We start from the raw sequence: 20,831 nt of genomic DNA on the forward strand, positions 1-20,831 counted from the left end.
GGCGTGAACAGATGGCATCAATGGCAATATCATATTAAAAATGAGGATATTAGGAAAGAACTTGACATTGTCAGCATCCAGGAATGCGTTAGCAGAGCTAATCTCAGATGGTATGGTCACTTAAATAGAATGGGAGAGGAAAGATTAGCAAAACAAGTGTTCTCTGCCAGGTTGGCAGGAAAACGACCCAGAGGAAGGCCAAGATATAGGTGGATTGATACGGTACAAAGTGCCTTAGACGATAGAAATATAAGATCTGATAATGTTGCAGTCTTGATAAGTAACAGACTGATTTGGAGGAAAATTGTAGATAGGAAGTTAGTAATGATGTAATTTTTTCATGTAGTACTGTCATATCCTGTACACCCCTTGAGGGTACATGGCAGGAATTTGATGATGATGATGATGATGATGATGAATACATTTTACAAAGATAAAAATATACATAAATATACATGGTGTTCAAGACGACAAAAATCAATAATAGACTACTTTGTAGCAAATGAAAAAGCAGCAAGCCTCTTCCTAGATGTTAAAGTTAGAAGAGGGCTAGAGATCGACACAGATCACTATTTAGGACAGGCAAAAACTAAGGTTTCCACCAAATTGGCTACAAAAAAAATAAAAAAATAAAAATAAAAATAAATAAACAAACTAGAGAAACAAAATCTAATTACAAAGTAAAACTACTAAATGATTCAAGTATAAGAAATTTATACCAATAGAGGATTAATAACAACTTAGAAAAATACAAGGAAATGAAGATATTGAGTAAGAATTATTATCATGATCATCATCAAATTCCTGCCATGTACCCTCAAGGGGTGTACAGGATATGATAGTACTACATGAAAAAATTACATCATTACTAACTTCCTATCTACAATTTTCCTCCAAGCTATTCACCCTGGTTCCCTGGCGAAAAAAACGGGGGCCTTGTTTAACTGGGTGATGACCCAGCCGGCATGAAATTTTGTCATGTTGTACCATCATTTTTTATTTTGGTTTAACCAATAAGAATACAATTTGGTCGGCTAAATCCCAAATTGCCAGCCCATCCTCGTTCATTCAGTATCAAAGTAGATACCCAACAGGGTGCACCACGAGAAGGTGAGGATTGGACATTAGGTCAGAAGCCCTGGTCGGTTCTCCGCATTCCTTTAAAGGCTATGTGGAGGTCTCCTCTCAGTTATACAGCTTTGACCCTTAAGCACCCCTAAAAATTATTATTATTATTATTATCCAGGCCTCCAATGGAGTCAAAAGTCTCATTGTGGAAGGTTTGTTTTTAGGAATGGAATAATATAAAGAAATTATTGCATCAGTAGCACATGAAAGTCTAGGAACACACAAAAAATATCATAAAAATAAAAAATTACATATATGGGCAATGAAATAAAAACAATAATTGAAAATAAAAAGCTGGTTTTTAAAAGACTAAAACACATGAATGCAGATATAAAAGAAACTGCAAATATAAATTGTGAAATAGATGTAAAACAATTCTTGGATTACTTTACAGATCTTTGGACGGACATCAAAAATAATAACACCAGAAACTTACAAAATACTTTAAATGATATGATAACAATGAATGAATTAAAGGACAACCTATATAAAATAAAAAATGGCAAATCAGCAGGAGAAGATGGGATAAACTCCGAACTGTATAAATCTGCTGGAAAAAATTCATCAAAGATTACTAAAATTTTTAAATAGTATATATAAATTGACAAATACCAATAGAATGGAATACAAGTATAATAATACCTATATTTAAAAAAAGGGATAAAACAAAACCTGCTAATTACAGAAGTATTAGTTTATTGAATACATGCTACAAAATATATACCAGAATACTTGATGAAAATATACTAAAAATATACAATGAAAAAATATTATTAGAATGTCAAAATGGATTTAGAAAAGGATACTCTACAATGGATGCAGTGTTCTGTTTAAAACTAATTTAGAAACTCAACTTTTTTTTATAGATTACAAAAAAACATTTTACAAAGTAAAAAGATATATACTGTTTGATATATTACAAAGAATATATATACCTAATATTTTACTACATGCAATATTGAATATATACAAAGATAATAAAAATAAAAATAAATGAAAAAGTTGTCTGAAAAATAATCTATAAACCAAGGAGTAAGACAGGGGAAGCCCTCTTTCTCCAACACTTTTCAATATTTACATTAATGAAATATTAAACAGTGGAACACCTTAAACAATCAAGGTTTAGAAATTACCCGGAATAACAAAGTAAATACGCTATTATTTGCAGATGATCAGGTAATAATATCAGATAAAGAAGTCAATTTATAAAGAGCAATATATAATTTAAACGTTATAGTAGAACAGTTTGGAATGAAAATTTCCATAGATAAAACTAAAACAATCAGTTAGAAGTAAAATAGTTATTAATAATAAAATAATAGAACAGATAAATACTTTCAGTTATCTTGGATGTGATATATCATATGAAGGAGAAAAATACATAAAATTAAAAACTTCAAAAATTTTTACAGATTATAGGCCTGATAAATAGAACACTCACCCCAAATATAGTACAACAAGAAACACGCTTGAAAATATACAATACTTTAGCAGTGCCCACATTATTATACGGCAATGAAATTTGGGCAATAAACAAACAAGATAAACAAAGAATAAAAACAAGTGAAATGAGATTTATGAGAAGAATTGCAAAATACACATTATTAGATCAAAAAAGGAATGAAGACATTTTAAAAGAACTAGAATCCAAAATCAATAGAAGAAAAACTACACAATTATAAAAAAAAATGGAAAGAACATGTAAACTGAATTGCCGACATCCAAAAAAAATACTAAAATATAAGCCAATTGGAAAGAGAAGGCAGAGTAGACCTCAAAAAATGATATTGGATGAATAATGAGACTGGAACAGACCAATATCTTCTATACCTGTAATTAGCATTATGATGATGATGATGATGATAAATATGTTGGTAGTTGAATGAACCTTCACATTGAGTCTGCTGACTGTATTGAGGGTATAATAATAATAAACATCTGCAATATATTCCTGCACATACATATTACACTCATGGCACTTGACCATCTTGAAAAATCACTGCTATTCACTTTATTTTTCTTTTGCACTGACCTACACAGTGATCTCTCTTTGTATCACCATTTTGTTTCAAAACACTAACAGGAAACAAAGAAGTTAAAATAATAGTGCCTAAAAGATTAAATCAAAAACCACATTCTAACACAAATATTACACACTAACACTCAGTCCAAAAATTATATAATATTGTCACACAATAAATATAAAATGAACTTACTTAATGCAGTCCATACAGTTATCGCTGTTATACACTCACCACCTGATGGTGAGTTGTTATTCTTCTCCCATTCAGTTATTCTTCTCCTACTGCAACAACTTCTGAAATCTCTTTCCATATTCATTTTTACACTTTACAAGTGATTTTTTCTTGCATTTTTATGTACTATAAGTACATAAACTGTTTTTATAGTACCCAAAGTACTGTGCACTGTATATTAGTATATTAGTACTCTTGTATATTAGTGCTGTGTATATTCCTCTTGTATATTAGTACTGTGTATATATCCTCTTGTATATTAGTACTGTTGGCAAGCTAAGCAATTTTTTATAATTCTTTTATTTTTTTATTTTTTTCTAATTTTTATGCATTTTTACATAAATTATTATTGACGATGTTTGTTCATTCTGTTTGTGGAAAGCCTCAGTGATCTATTTTACTAGTTATAATATTAGTCATACATTCATCAGTATAATTTTAGTTAAAAGTACTTGGGATAATTTACAAAGGAACTGCACGAGTTTGGTACCTATTAAAAAGCTTTCATAACCTGAGTTGGATTCACTAGCTCACTTCAATCCTAACATTTCTAAATGACATGAGACAGAAAGTCTACTTTCTGAATGTGATTCAGAATTGGTAGTTCTCAATCCAGAACTGACTTTCTCCCAAATAAGAGCAAATGTAGATACTCCATAGTAAATAAAAATAAAAATATTAAGTAGTAAATAAAAGAAAAGCAATTTTTGTTGAGTGTATTATAGTAAATTGGTAAAACATTTGTTTGATTTTAGCAAATAAAGAATGTTGTGGGTATATCTTTTTGATTACTTGAGCCACTGTGCTAGTGTTCCATAATTAACTACAGATGTTTAATAAAAAGGTCGGAGAGAAATTAATTTTTGATATGGTGTAGTGCTTTATAAAAATATAGATAAGGGGAGTGGGACAAGTATATTATATTATCTTCATTACTTGTTTACAGAAGAAAATTCAATTTCTTTCCATAATAAGTTACACCCATCCAGTTTTAAAAATTTATTGATTAATTAATTATTAATTTATTTGTCAGAAAATTTACCATGTTTGAAATTTCTGCGAGACAAATGCTAGATCTGCCTTCACCTTTGGTATTATTGTGTATACTTATGTATAGAGAGCATGTTGCTGACCTGGTTGGCCGAGTGGTTAGCCTATCTGCTCTCAACTAACAGGCTGCACATTCAAATCCTGCTGTGGACATGGATGTGTAGTAATAATTAAGACTTTTGTATCATTGACAGTATGTACTACACACATATAGTAAATGATTTACTATATTTGCTAACAACAATACAATATCCCTTTTTTAATCTTTAAATTTTAGTCTACATTTTGCAGGTTATGGACAACTAAAATCTTCAATAGATAATGAACTGGGAGCATCTACATACTAAATTACAAAAAAAAAAAAGGAATGATTATTTTCAACTCACAGCTGTGTTCTAACAAAATTCTAGAATTCATTTTAGAACTGAGATGCAGAAAGGAAAATAGTGTTATTAGTTGAATAATATATGCACATAAACACAAGAAAGATATTTAATTACCCAAATATTTCAGTCTGGAAATAGCAGACCTCTTCAGTGGCACTACAAGAACAGTTTAAAAAAAAAAAAAAAAAGATGGAATACTAACAATAGATCATTTATTTTTTGTATATATATATATATATATATATATATATATTTTTTTTTTTTAAAACTGTTCTTGTAGTGCCACTGAAGATGGTCTGCTATTTCCAGACCAAAATATTTGGTTAATTAAATATCTTTCTTGTGTTTACGTGCATATATTATTCAGTCTTTATGTCACAAGTATCCTTAAAACATCAAAGTGTTATTGGTTTCTAGACATTATAGTGTCAGGGTGAAGGTGGAGAGGATGATATATTTAGTAGGAATTGCTGTAGGCATGGTAATGTGGAGGATAATGACAAGGAAATATACTGATATGGTAAGTGAACAAGAGCAGGGTGAACATTATTGATGAGTTTTAATTATAAAATATGAAGGTTAGAATAAAGAAATAGCATTGGAGCAGAGAAGAATTTCTTGAGTTTCAGAGAAGCAAGGAACTTATTAAACAGGCATGTCAAGGGTTTAATTAGTTCCCTGGAAATATTCCCTTAAAATGCACATGGCAATATGTCATTTTAGTCCTCTATTATACTACTTTAGGCAGTATGTAATAGAGATCACATAAGGATCGAGCATCTTTGATTTGAAACTCATTATAAATGAGATGTCTCATGTGCCTCTATTTGGTGAGAGAGTGACTCTTGGATAATTATATGAGTAGTGGCCAGTCTTATATGATGGCTTTTTTGATGAAAGGATATACACAGTGTGCCTGTTAAGTAATGAAACTGATTTTTTTACAGGACAGCCCTTTGAATAAAAGTAAAAAAACATGTTTATAGTTTTGACCACTAGAGTGTGTTGTAATCACAGGTACAACTTTCGAGGTGGATGACGCAGCACTTTTTGTGTGGAAACTGTTGAAGTAAGAGTGTGTAAGAAGTTGCTTCATGGAGCAAAGAGCTGTGATAAAATTTTACTGTAAATTAGGAAAAACTGCTACAGAAGTGTACCAAGACTAAAAAAAAAATTTTTGTGGCAATGATTATCTGAGCTGTGCACAGGTATTCTGCTGGTTTTCAATGTTTAAAGAGGGGATGGAGTCCCCGGAGGATGAACCATGCTGTGGACAGCTAGTTTCTGCATGGATAAATGAAAATATGGTGAGAGCTAGGGAAATTGTTGCCCATGACAGGCAAATAATCACTAGGCTACTCGCTGTACAGCTTGGTGTCAGTAAGGAAGTGGCCAGATTAGAAAGAGATTTACACATGAGGAAGATTTGTTCAAGGTTTGTGCCACACACATTGACATGTGAACAGAGAGAGCACTGGGTTGCATGTTCTCAAAATTTTATCCATGCAGTCGATCAAGATTGTGATGTGTTGTAAAGAATTGTCACCAGTGATGAAAGTTGGTGTTTTCAGTTTGATCTGGATACGAAATGCCAGAGCATGGAATGATGGGAATGTCTTCTCCTTGGCAGAAGAAAGTCAGGTTGCAAAAATCATATGTCAAGACAATGGTCATTGTTTTTTTGAATGCTGCTGGAATTATCCATCACGAATTTGAATTTGTTTCTGAGGGCACCACAGTGAACAGTCAGTATTACTTACAAGTAATGCAACTTCTGTGCACCTGCATGTGACGTGTCAGGAAAGAACTGTTCCACAACAACTGGTTTCTGTTGCACGACAATGTGCTCATGTACTGTGTGCTGCCTGTGAATCAGTTCCTGGCTTTGAAGTCGATTTGTGGGATTGAACCCCCCCCCCCCCCCCCCCCCCCCCCAATTCACAAGATCTGGCCTGGCTCCCACAGACTTTTTCCTCTTCTCAAAGATGAAGTGTGCCTTGAAAGGGAAGTTCTTCAGCAGCATTGAGGACATCAAATGATTTGTAATCCAGAGATTGCAGGAGATTCCCATTCAGGACTTCCACTGTACCTTCGAATACCTATACAACAGATGTAAATGTTGTATGGAGTTGAAGGCAGATTATTTTGAATCTTTGTAATTGACAATTCCAGATATAGTTCTTTGTTTTGATATAATAATTGTTGTTTCATTACTTAACAGACACACTGTGTATATGTGGAATGTTTTCCAATTCTCCCTGCAATGTTTTAATAGGATAATCACCTGCAATGGTTTTATAGGATAGATGCAGGGGAAATGTTTCAGCACTTGGTTAGAGAGACCAGAACAAGGGGTCATCCCTGGAAGTTGAATAACTTCCAGGGATGACCCCTTGGATCCAGGTTTGGTTATTAGGGGTGTGAAGACTAGATATTTTACTTGGAGAGTTGTAAATGAATGGAATGGGTTGCCAGGTCAGTTGTCAGTACTTTGTCTGTTAATGGGTTCAAGGAGAGGTATGACAGATTGGGTTTTCCGTGATGAGTCTATGAACTCCATGGAGGTGCCCGTATTCTAATAATAATAATTCAAAGGTAGTAGTTTAAAGAGGATAGGGATAAATGGTGAGATTAAGAAGACTGTGTGGAAATAGAAGGTAGCTTGTGCTTAATTGAGATATATAAGGAGTAGGGTAGAAGTCAGGTCAAGAAAATCTCAAGATGTTCTTTCAATATGTGGTTAGTAGAAGAAAGGATATCAAAACCGGTAAAAAGGCAAATTGGTGGAAGAAAGGATGTAGAACTGGAGAAAAGGTATGTAACTACTGCATAGGATACAGATGAAGTATTTAATAACCAGTTTCACCCAGATATTTCATTCTAGTCACTTGATATCACACAAAACTTGAGTGTGTAGGAAATGGTAGGATTTGCAGCAAGTGACCAGGAGATACATGACTGATTAGAAGACAATGTTAATAAGATAATAGGACTGAGATAGTATATTGCTGTGTGTTTTAAGGAAATGTCTCAGGGGGCTAAAAGCACCTTGACATGCTAGTATAATAAGTACCCTAAGAATTTCCAGTTGGAGGAATAAATTGCTCCACTTGACAAAGTGTACTCAAGATTATGTGGAGTTTCCAAAACTGTGGCCTTAAATTACATGCTGGTCTAGATGTTTGGAGTTATGGTTAATGTGTTAGAGAAGTTGAGAAGGACTGGATCTAGGATTGGGATGGGACATTTACTAGATTCTTTATGAGAATCAGTATGGATTTATTAAGAAGAACTGGTAAAACATTGGTAAGAAGTCAATGGACACTACCATGGACAAGGTGCATTGTGCCATGGTAGTGTTGTGTTTGTAACTGGTATAAATTGGAAGAATGTGATGCTCCCAAGTCAGTGCAACTGTGTCCAGGTGAAGTGGCTGCGAGAAGGGAACTGACTTAGTTTGAAAGAGGCATTGTGATAGGATACCGTGTTGCAGGCCTATCTGTTTTGCAAATTGGGAAATCCCAGCTCAACAATCAGTGATACCATACTGAGATGGAAGTGCAGGGAGTCAACTGCAAGTGCTACCAACAGTAGACAACCCCCCCCCCCCCCACACACACACACTCACCAAACATGACTGTAGCATGCTACAAAGGATAATAATATGTAAAAACTGCCACTCTCGGATCTACACAAAAACATTCAGAACTGAGACTCACAACATGGGTTTCCATGTTAGGACTGCAATATCTGATCTCAACATTACCCGAACCAACATACAGTGTTGTCTTAAGTGGTGCAAAGAGTGCGTACAAGGAAAACCAGGCATACCATCACACCACCACCTCTGAATGATGCTACACCCTCTACCATGCATGTGGATAGGTGTGGTGGATGCCCATGAACTTCTCTTATCAGAGTATGTAACCCAAACTGAAATTCAGAGGTGGTGGTGTGATGGTATAATCCTGGTTTGACCTCTGTTTGTGGTGCCACAAAAACTGAACTCCGAGAATTATCTGAATATTCTGGATAATGTAATGCATCCTACTTTGTGGATTTTTTATGGAACTGACCATTGTCAGTTCCATAAAAAATCAGTGTCTCTTTCAGCAAGACAATGCACTGTGTCATAAGGCTTCTGCTGTAATTACATGGTTTGTGGACATATATGTCATCACATATATGTCCACAAAAACTCCACAGAGATCTCAACCCTATTAAATATCTGTGGGATGAACTGGAGTGTCGAGTGAGGTCAAGTGACATCTGCTCCACAACAGTTCAGGATCTCATTACATGCCTACAGGAAGAATGGTCAAAAATTCCCATTTATCGCTATCATAAACTTGTGGAAAGTATACCCTATAGGATTGCTGCAGTCATCACAATGGAAGGAGGTCCTACATCTTATTATTGTGGGCACCATGGCTGTTTGTTCCTCATACACTATGGGGTCTGTTGACTTCTTTCCAAGCAGTGTATTTAAAGCATATCTACATTTTAAAAAGACCTTTGATGGAATGCAATATGATAATTTGGTATTTAAATGGATACATGAGTTTGAATAACAGATGAGTGGATGGAATAGACGTGTGTGTTACAGGTATTAGCAAGTTGTGTATGGTAAAGCAGTATTCCTGAAGAAAGATGACTAGTGTGTACTAGGTTCTGTTTTATGTTGATTATAATGTAAGTGTTATTGATATTGATGGAAGTTTAAATGGAGATATTCAGTTGTTTGAAGCTGATGCATAGATAGCTAGGGGAAGCTATGAGAAGTAAAACCGATGTGGTTCTTCAGAAGGATTTAGATATACGGTTTGTGTTGGCAGATAAGGGAGGTTTACTTGGTTAGTATTACAAAGTCAATGAAATTTGGGATGCAATGTTAGAAGTAGAGACAATATTAATGTCCTTATCTACTATCCTAAATTACTAATCTGTCTCCAGGAGTGAAATTTAGAGATGACATTGCTGAAATTGAGTATGATAGGATATGACAAGGTAGAGAAGTAGAGTGGAAATGACACATGGCAAAGTGTATGGTTTTGAAATAGAAGCTTATAGGAAAATATATTTAGTGGAATGTCGCTATAGACCAGAAAATATAGATGATTATGATGAAATATTACGGAAATGTTGAGGCAAATAAAATTCAATCATAGCAATATAAACTGGGTAGAGGAAGCAACATATAGCTAAGGGAACTGAATTTTTGGACTTCTTGAGGGACAACTGTTTGAGGTAACTTGTGATGGAGGGAACACTACATGAGACACCACATCATGGTTGTGGTCATGGCATCAAAGGATCTAACTGAAATTGTGATGTCACAGTATGTAACCTTTTCAACCCAAAGTGGTATTCTGTCAAATGCCTTTGCAAAGTCCAGCAGTACCATGGCATAGTCATTCCCTTATCTAATTCTGCTATCATTCTCTTATAAAATATTAGTAAATTACTAAGGCAGGTCCTGCCTTAGTAATTTACTAATTTTTACATTTTTACATTTTCAACTGATAATAATATCAGTTGAAAATGACATCACAGGAGATTATGTGAATTTATGTATAGTTGTGCAGTAATAATTAAGATTTCCTTACATTTACTGTATGTGCAGCATATGTTAGTATTAGCAGATTACTAGTAAGAATATAATATGTTATTTTACCCTCATTATTTTAAGCTATTCTTTGTTGGTTCTGGACAACCAAAATCTTCAAGAGCTCTGGGACTGGGAACATCGACATACAAATATATCAATAAAAAGAGGGAAGATTTTTTTTCACTTCAATTCCAAGTTATGTCCTAACAAAATTCTAGAATTAAGTGAGATGGCTGGAGTCAATGCCTCGGATAGTAGAGATGTTTCACTAGAATCAAATGGGGATAGAGTGGCTTGTAAGTAAATTTTCTTTTCTTTCTTTCTTTTTTTTTATTTTTATAAATTAACACTCTTTATACTACCATGTGTTTAAGTTTGTGTTCATACACTGATGTAAAATATGATTCTGGATAACACAGTATAGGGAAAAAGTATACTAATATACAAGAAAAATATCATTTTCTTGTATATTCATGCACTTCCAGTATTAGTTTATCAGTACAATTCACTTATGAGATGATATATCACTTAAGAAAATGATATTATTATTATTACATGATTCCTGCATGGAGTCCAAGAACTCATTGCAGAAAGCTTCTATACCACACAAGCCAGCTTTTACACTGTAAAATATATCTCATACAATATACTACTGTTCAGCAATAATACAAAACATATAGGAGATTCATAACAATCATAGAAGAACTTTGTAAGAGGAGGTGAACTTAATTTTTTTTAAAATTAACTTTTCTGTATTACTAACAATCTGCTATCCACTAATAAAAAATACTCAATACAATGATTCAATACAAAAAAATCTCCCCAAATCACAGACATAAATCATTGCATGATTTGTCATTTTGGAAAATACAGAACATCTTTGTTAAGGAGGGGACGGGAAATTCATATTTTAGATCATTCCTAAGGAAATCATTAATTGGCATTTAAAAAAAAAAAGTGATCAGTACAGATTGCAAAGGCTTTTGATAGATTGTCACATGACAAACTAATAGTTATTATTATTATTATTACATTACACCTCCAGGGAATCCAAATACTCATCGAGGGAGGGTAACTACTCTACAACTCTCTGTCTCCCACTCACAATTCACCAACTACCTTCATCATCTACACCAGTGTTTCTCAAACTTCAGATATCCACGTACCCCTTTTTAAATTTTCATTATTACCAAGTACCCCCTTATCAAAATAATAATAAATAAAGTATGTTTCATTGTAAATGTCTATTTTATTTGAATTTATATGTTCATGTAAACAAAAAATGATTTATTTTTAATAGAACAAAATTTGGAATATGTTCCTCTTCATTTCTCATCCATGAAAATCCACATTTCAAGTAATTCATATCATATCATACTAACATAGATTTTTCATCTTCTTCCTAGTTGATTCTCTAGAGATGTCAGACGACACACCCTTATCAATTTCATTTGATCCAGATGCAATATCAACGTTTTCTTGTTGCTTATAGCTACTTGTATTTGCTATATTGCTCTCTTTTCTGCATTTTATAAATCCAGTAGGAAAATTTGAGTAGGAGAATTCATACATAATATATAATTTGAGAAATATATACGTTTAAAATAATTCTTTTTTTCTTAATAATGATTCCATGCATTAATGATTCATAGCCGAAAATTGCCATGTACCCCCTGAAGACCTTTCACGTACTCCCAGGGGTATGCATACCACACTTTGAGAAACACTGATCTACACCAATGCCATCTACCGCCTATCATCATCATCACAGACAATCACAAACATCCATGCCCACGGCGGGATTCGAACCCACAGCCTTTTGACTTTAGAGCAAATACACTAACCACTCGGCCAATAGGCCGACAAGTTAGAATAGTTAAATTGGAACAGATGGGGGTTGGATAGTATATTAGTGCATTGGATTAGAGATTGGCTGTGTGATAGGTATCAGGAAGTTGTGTATGGGGTGATATCCCAGAAGAGGAAAGTCACTAGTGGCATCCCTGTTGGTCTGTTTTGGGGACATTATTGTGAAAATTTGTATATAAATGACATTGGAAAGGGCTTATATGGTGATATACGGTTGTTTGCAGATGATGCAAATTTGGGGAGCATTATGAGAAGTAGAGCAGATGTAGCTTTGCACGAGGACCTAAAGAGACTGTCTGAATGGGCGAGTTTGTGGGGATTTCAGTTTAATGTTGCAAAGTGTAAGGTTTTAAATTTTGGGAAGCAAAGATGGGATGCAGAGTATAAGATTGGTGGGGATATTTTAGTAGGGGTGGAGGAGATGAAAGATTCATAGAATATCTGGAGACAAGGGGAGAATGAGAGGCCATCCCTGGAAGCAATACAAGGATGGGTGTGAGCAAGGGGAGTGAGGAATAGATTTTTTGCATGGAGAATGGTAGGTGATTGGACTGCATTTTTTAGAGTGTGGTGAGTGTAGGGACAGTGAATGCATTTAAGATGAGGTATGATGAGCTCCCCACGATGAGTCTCTTGACTACATGGAGGTCTTTTGATGATAATAATAATTATGGCTGCAAAAGGAGTGTTCTGGGTTCGATTCTCATAGCTGACGTGAGGCTCTCTCTCTCACACATAGCCAAGTTAGCCGGTCTTAGATGTGGCCAACAGGATTTTTCTCCCCAGTTTATCTGGGATTTTTCCTCACACAAGCAGGCAAACCAGTCCCGTGAACACATGAGCTACAGCCACAGGATATACCGGAAGGCATAGGGCTAGAAACCTTATCCTCAGGACCGGTACGACTTAGAAGGGCCTAATATGTAGAAGGGAGAATAATAATAATAATAATAATACTCATCAGTGGTACAAAGTGCAAGCAAGAAGGGTGACTCACATGTTGCAGTAACCATGTAATAAAATTTTATGATCAGTTCTCTCTGTATTCCAAGACCTATGACAATTCTTTTAGATGTATTATTTCAACCTCATAGCAAAGAGCCTCAAAACCAATCACATGTTACTACTATTTTAATGGCCACAATTAAGCTTCTGTTAACAGCACCCATCCCCTTTTTTTTTCCTTGCTTCATAAAATTCAATATTCCTGCATTTCTATTCCCATAAGTTTACTTATACCAATTATGTCTGGGCATACTGACTGAATGAATAAAACAAACTCAGATTCCTGATATGCTTTACATTAGTACAAAAATATAGTTATCCTACTCCCTTTGATGATATCCCACCAACACAATCTCTTTTGCTCTGGTTGCTATACTACATCTCTCTTCCCATTCTGACCATATTTATTTTCCTGTCTGTTACTGTGATTTTCATTCATATCCTTCTCATCTTCGTTCTCATGCATTATATCAAAATGCTCTGCCATAATCAATAGGTTGAAAAATATTCCAGTATGTAGAAAGTAATTAACTGACCAATCAAAATGGTTAAAAAAATAAAGTTGTGTATAGTATAGTAAAAAGGAGGTTTTATTTTTTTTATTTAGATTTGTTTATCCATATTTGATTTAATCAGCCAGACTAAACCGATGATATATTTTATGAAAGCTAAACTAAGTTTATTATCTTCCAATTTGAAAATAAATGCATCTGGGAAAGCTCTGATTTGTGTGTCATGAATCTGGTTACTATCATGCTAAGATTCTGTCTGATGAAACCAGTTCATTGAAAAATGCTGTAAGACTGTTTATGGGTTTTATCGTTTCTTCAGTGATAGCTGCTGGTAGATTCTTCCATACAGAAGTCACTTCAGTTACTAATATATTTTGGATGATGATTATAAAATATATTCATAAATTAAAGATGTCAAGAAATTATTTTCTTGGTGTCATCCTTTATGTGTAAAACAAAGTTTGCATGTGAAGTTTCTTCACAAATGGGCAGGCTAATGAAAAAAAAAGAAGAAAAAAACTTGCAACATAAAATATATTGTACGCTTCCCTCTCTCTGATTAAATATGCAGAAATGACTTATTGAATCCATAATGCTGCTATACAAGTAGATGCACTTTAAGTTTTATACAGGGTGTTTCAAAAAGAATGACCCGATTTCAAATAATTATCTTTGATAATGAAAATGTAGTACGGTTACAAAATAAATTACCAAGTATGAAATAAGGCCTAAAGTTTCACTCACCACAATTACAAATGTTCAATGTGCCCTCCACATGCTGCATGGACAACATCAAGCCAATAGTTGAATTCATCCCAAATGCATCTGAGAGAGTGTCTTCTGTCACAGAATTAACTGCAGCCGTGATTCTGGTTCTGAGCTCATCCAAGTCAGCAGGTAATGGTGAACATAAACACAGTCTTTTACGTATCCCCATAAAAAGAAGTCACAAGGTGTGATGTCTGGAGAACTTGGAGGCCAAGAGTGTAGTGCCAAGTCGCAGGGTCCCGTGCATCCAATCCAACACTGAGGCAATGTTTCGTTTAGAAACCGACGAACTTGGAGGTTCTATTGTGGCGGTGCTCCATCTTGCTGAAAAATGTAATCTTCAGATTCTTCATTCAGCTGTGGAAGTAGCCAGTCCTGCAGCATTTCAAGATAGGAGTTTCCCGTAACAGTGTTTTCTTCAAATAAGAAAGGGCATAAACCTTTCTAACAGAAACCGTGCAAAAAACATTAAGTTTTGGTGAATCACGTTCATGTTGTACAATTTCATGTGGATTCTCAAGTCCCCATATGCGAACATTGTGGCGCGAAACTTTACCGCTTAGATGAAAGGTTGCTTCATCACTAAAAATCAACCTTTGTAGGAAGGTGTCGTCCTTCATGTCCTCTAACAGATTAGCACAAAAATCTGTTTTTTTTTTTTGTCACCTACACGAAGAGCTTGCACCAGTTGCAATCTGATGGCTTCATAAGCAAACGTCATCGTAACACATGCCGAACAGTCACATGAAGGATGGTAAGTTCTCGGCTAGCACGATGAGTGGACTTGCGCGGGCTTCGCTGAAAAGCCTCTTGAATTCGTTGCACATTCCCCTCTGAGGTGCGTGGTCGTCCAGGACTCTTTTCCTTACATAAACACCCTGTTTCTTGAAATTATCGATACCAACGACTAATGTTTTTGTCCGGTTGTGGATCAATTCCGTAACGTCGTCTAAATGCATGCTGCACCGTAATCACAGACTTATTCTTGCTAAATTCGAGAACACAAAACACCTTCTGTTGACTAGACGTCATCTTCTCATTAACTAAGTGTAGCAGCTATTTGGGCGCAGTGGCATCTAGTGGTTGTCGTATCAAACTCTGGGTCACTACATTTACATTTAGAACTCGGAAAATTGTCCAAAAGAGTCACGTGGTACCTCCAGGCATAAGGGTTGTCCCTGAATAGCGGTAACTCTGCATGGATACTTCTGTGGAATTACATCTCCTATAACTTTAGGAATATTTATTTTATATTGCACCATCTAAGGTAATTCAGTTGGGAAGTCTTAATCAGGAGATGATTCCAGAGATCTACAATATCGACTCTATGGACTGCAATCATGGCCTAAAACCTCCTAACCCTTATGTTTCCTGCTTAGGTTCATATGCTAATCTTTTTCCAGGCAGTGCATCGAATTCTATCATGCAGAAAATGCAAATTCTCAAAATTTAACATGGATTTAATTGATACACAAATATAATTTACAACTCATATAAAATTCATACTAAGCACTAATCATTCATTATACAAGAACATCATTATTAGTTAAAAGTTAGCACATAGGCCCACTCATGTGGCAAATTTCTACAGTCTACAAATAAACAAATTTTCCTTCCTTGGGAAACAAATACTCCCCAAAAATCAATGCTACACTTTCTTCCATTATTTCAATGATATATTCATTCATTCAATGTTAATAACACATCATGATATATCAACTAAAACTCTCTCTCTTACACCTTATGCAATGCCTTAGCCAGTTCAGTAATTCATTTACTAAGTTCTCTGTAAGATATTCCAAGCATTCCTTTTCTTAGCATGCTACTGTCCTAGCATGAAACTTTCCCATTATCAGAAACACATGTCCCCCAATGTCTCTGGACCCTTCCTATAACAAGTTTGAAACCCATACACATAAAAGGATAAAAAAACTGTAAGGATACCATTCGCCAAGACTTTCACACATTATTTTGTAGTTCTCTGAATTACAAAATACTATGTGTATTTTGTAGTTTAAAATACAAAATACGACTTCCGGCTGAATCGAGTGTCCTATTGCTCAGACTGGTCAGTGCTCATACTGGAAGTATTCTTTCGATCCATGCGAACTGCTTGCACCACTCTGGTATGGTAACATCTTTCTGCTGTATCCGGACCAGGCAGGAAGTTGACTCTTCCTTCATGTAATCAGGAGAACGAATCTTTGTTTCAGCCTTTCATCCGACAATTGCCAGCCTTAGTCTGCCAGATATAGGCATATGCTCACATCTCTGATAATCCTTCTTAGGCCATTTGCCGGCTGAGGCCGTTTCTTCTGCCCGGTGAAGACGAGACCTCCTACCGCTACTCCAGGAACTGCACGAACACCGATGAAAAAAATTCGAGAGCAGAGGGGGGGGGGTTTGCTAACCTTTTTATATCCTTCCCCTATCGGCAAATCACTGCTAACTCTCAACTCGTCCAACGAATTAGAGTACATCACTCACGTGACCCTCGCTCAATAGCGTATGCTAAATTTTCTTCACTGCTACCCCACATGGCCATTCACGTGTCTGATTGGGGCTTTGATCCCTCCTTCATTTGGCGTTTAAGTGACCTTCAATCATTTGTTTCTTACATTCTTTGATACCTTACATTAGGGACATTTCAGAAAAAAATTGATAGAACACTACTTAAATACAATATTAAGACAACTTTCAAACCCCCAGCAAAATTAAGAAATTTACTTGAAAGTTGTCTTAATATTGTATTTAAGTAATGTTCTATCAATTGTTTTCTGAAATGTCCCTAATGTAAGGTATCGCTATTTCATTGTATTGTAATATTTTTTGCTTTTAATGGAATTTTTATGGAGAATCTTGTGAACTGTTTTTTTTTTATTGTAGCCATTTTTTACAAATGTTTGGTTAATAATTTCAAATTCTTGGTTAAGAGCTTGCTCATTGGAGCAAATTGTTACGGCTCTGTGTTTGAGGGTGCTGATGACTCCTAATTTTTGTGTTGGACGGTGGTATGAGTTATGTATGTATTGTGTGTGAAGGTTGGCCTGTGTGTGTGTGTGTGTGTGTGTGTGTAGATTTCCGGCAGACTGTAAAGGAAAGGCAGCCTGAGGGAAGATGTGTGACAAGTGTGTTTAGAAAAGGCAATAGTAATACAGTGATTCTGCGAGACCGATGGGCAAATGAATATGGGATGTCTGTTTAATGCAGCAAAATGTAAGGTCTTCAGGTTTGAGACATATCAATGGATGCTGCATACTCTATTGGAGGAAGTAGGGGAGACAAGAGATCTGGGGTTGATAGAAACCTGAAATTTAGGTGAAGGTGGTGAAGGTAACACAGAGGATTGCTGCAATAATGAGAATGATGCTGACTTGCAGAGATAAAAGAGTTAATATTCTGTTGTATAAGACCGTGATCAGACCACACTTAGACTATTGTTCTCAGATTTAGTCCCCAGGATTTAAAGGGGATAAATTAACTGTGGGAAGGGTACAAAGGCGGATAACAAAGATGGTTTCAGGACTGCACAATGTTAGTTATGAGGATCGGCTGAGGGAATGTGGACTACAGAGTTTGGTGGATAGAAGAAGGTGAGGTGATACGATTGAGACTTTTAAACTGTTGAGAGGTGGTTACAGGGTTGACATTTGGGAGTTCTTTCGCTTGGTTGAACAGCAGGAAGGAGTAATGACAAGGGGCCATCCCTGGAAGTTAAGAAAGGAAACTGTGAGAAAGAGGGTGAGGAGTGGTTTCTTTGCATGGAGGATGGTTGAACCATGGAATGCATTGCCTGATAGAGTGGTGAGAGCGAGAATGGGTCAATGCATTTAAGGAGTGGTATGATAGACTTTGTGTTTCTCAGGGGGGGGGCCTCCCTCGATGAGTCTTGATAGACTTGTATTTCTTAGAAAGGACCTCCCACGATGAGTCTTTTGACTCCATGGAGGCCTGAATAATAATAATAATTATACATGTCCATAAGGATATGTGCTTTGCATTATGGGATACTAAGGGAAATGATGTGAAGTCATTAGTTTCTATATACGAGCTGCCCAGTCCTGAAATTACTTCAGGTGCAAACTTTGTTTGCTTACACTTGGATAAAGGATTAAACCAAAAATATAATTTCTTGGCATCTTTAATTTATAGTATAACCAAGTGAAAAATCTTCCAACATCCTCTTCCATACCTTGCCCATCCAGGGATTTATAAAATTCAATGTACCTGTATAACCTATCTTACATATGGGAAACAGGACGCACCATCCCAATCAGAAAAGATGAACACAAATGCATATTAAATACCTCCACTATGGTAAAACAGGATTATCAGACCACGCACTACAAGCATGTCACAGAATTGACTGGAAAGGCAGCACTGCACCAAATCCTGGTTTGAAAGAAAATTCAAAGAAGCTTGTGAAATGCTGAAACATCATCCAAATCTGAATAAAAATGATAGATTAATTATTCCAAGAATTTGTTGGACCTCATCTTCAACCCACATAGCATCCAGAACAACCCCAAACAGAAGAAAATCTTAATATGAGAGGCCTTTAGAAATTGTTTAATGTTTTTTTTTTTTTTTTCAACCAGACGTCAGGCTGAGGTAAATAATTAACAAATATTTAGATTCATCTTACTTTGTATGGTGCAGTGTCACGTAGCTATTAACCTGTACATATATATGTTTTCCTGATGATGACCTCAATACAGAGGCCAAAACATCGAATGTTACTTTTTTATTAATGTTAATCAAAGTAATTATTCTAACACATGTGCTGTGTCTCCATAAATTCAAAGACAGTCAAAGCCATAAAGACAGTCAAACTAGAGCAGGTGGGGTTGGATATTAGATTAATGCATTGGATCAGAGACTGGCTATCTGATAGGTATCAACAAATTGTGTATGGGGGTGCGATATCCAGGAAAAGGAAAGTCTCTAATGGAGTGCCTCAGGGGTCAGTTTTAGCGCCATTACTGTTTAACTTGTATATTAATGATATTGGTGAAGATTTGGATGGAAATATTCAGTTGTTTGCAGATGATGCAAAGTTGGGACGAACCATAAAGAGTAGTGAAGATGTTGTGGCCTTACAAGAAGATTTGAATAAATTGAGTGATTGGGCATGGAAATGGGGATGTGAGTTCAATGTTGCAAAATGTAAGGTTTTAAAATTTGGAAAACAAAGATGGGATGCAGAATTTTTGCTTGGTGAGAATATATTGTTGGAGGTAGAGGAAATAAGAGATCTGAGGGTGATAGTGGATAAGGATTTAAAATTTAGGGGACACATCGTCAAAATTGTGAAGACAACACAAAGGTTTCTGGGAATGATGCAGAGGACACTGACGTGTAGAAGTAGGGAGATTCTTGTTCCGTTGTATAAGGCTTTGATTAGGCCACACATGGACTATTGTGCCCAGATTTAGACACCAGGTTTTCAGAAGGATGAAGAGATGTTGGAAAGGGTCCAAAGGCGACTTACTAAGGTAGTTTCTGACCTTTGGAATGTCGAGTATGAGGAAAGATTGAGAAGATGTAATTTGCAGAGTCTGGTGGACAGGAAGAAGAGGGGAGATATGATAGAGACCTACAAGTTGGTAAGGTTTTTTATAGGATCAATGCTGGAGAAGTTCTACAGAGAATAGTGGGAGATCAGGGGAGAACCAGAGGTCATCCCTAAGAAACTGTATAAAGAGGGTGTGAGTAGGGGAGTGAGAGGCAGGTTTTTTTCGTGCAGAGTTGTGAATGATTGGAATGCCTTGCCTGAGAGTGTGGTGTCTGCAAGGAGTTCGAGTGTGTTTAAGGCACAGTATGATGAGATGTGTGTGTGACAAAAGGACCTCCCAGATGAGTCTTTGACTCCATGAGGTCTTGGGGTAATAATAATAATAATAATTCTTCACTATGAATGCTGATCTTAAAAGAAAGTAAAATAATCATAGTTTCTTGATATCTGCTGGCCAAAATGTAGTGCAGTTCTTGAACCATGAAAATTGCAAACTCCATGCATTGTCTTCAATACCATTACAAAACATTGCTGAAGATTAGCAATACTTTACCACATAAAATAAAGTCGCAAACTGTTTTTGTAATAACAACATTTTATGAAATTAATTACGTAATTTTTTTATTCTTCATAGAGACAAAGACAAGTGAATTTAAATATAACTCTAAATCACATTCCACAACAGCATTAAAAGAAAACTTATGTTATGGTAAATGCAGGGTGAGGTGGGGGAAG

The 20,831-nt window shown here is 35.6% G+C and overlaps 1 protein-coding gene across 1 annotated transcript in view; it reads left to right on the top strand.

Moving 5' to 3' along the window:
- Positions 1–20,831, top strand: part of LOC150099822 (insulin-like peptide receptor) — a 538,418-nt gene that overhangs the window by 233,500 nt on the left and 284,087 nt on the right. Inside the window, 1 exon segment of the mRNA XM_090403498.1 lies at positions 10,509–10,723. Coding sequence (XP_090259624.1) covers positions 10,509–10,723 — 215 coding nt within the window.

This window comes from Typopeltis vanoorti, chromosome 14 (genome assembly GCF_054136105.1).
Source record: "Typopeltis vanoorti isolate ZY-2024b chromosome 14, IOZ_Tvanoo_1.0, whole genome shotgun sequence".
Taxonomy (NCBI): domain Eukaryota; kingdom Metazoa; phylum Arthropoda; class Arachnida; order Uropygi; family Thelyphonidae; genus Typopeltis; species Typopeltis vanoorti.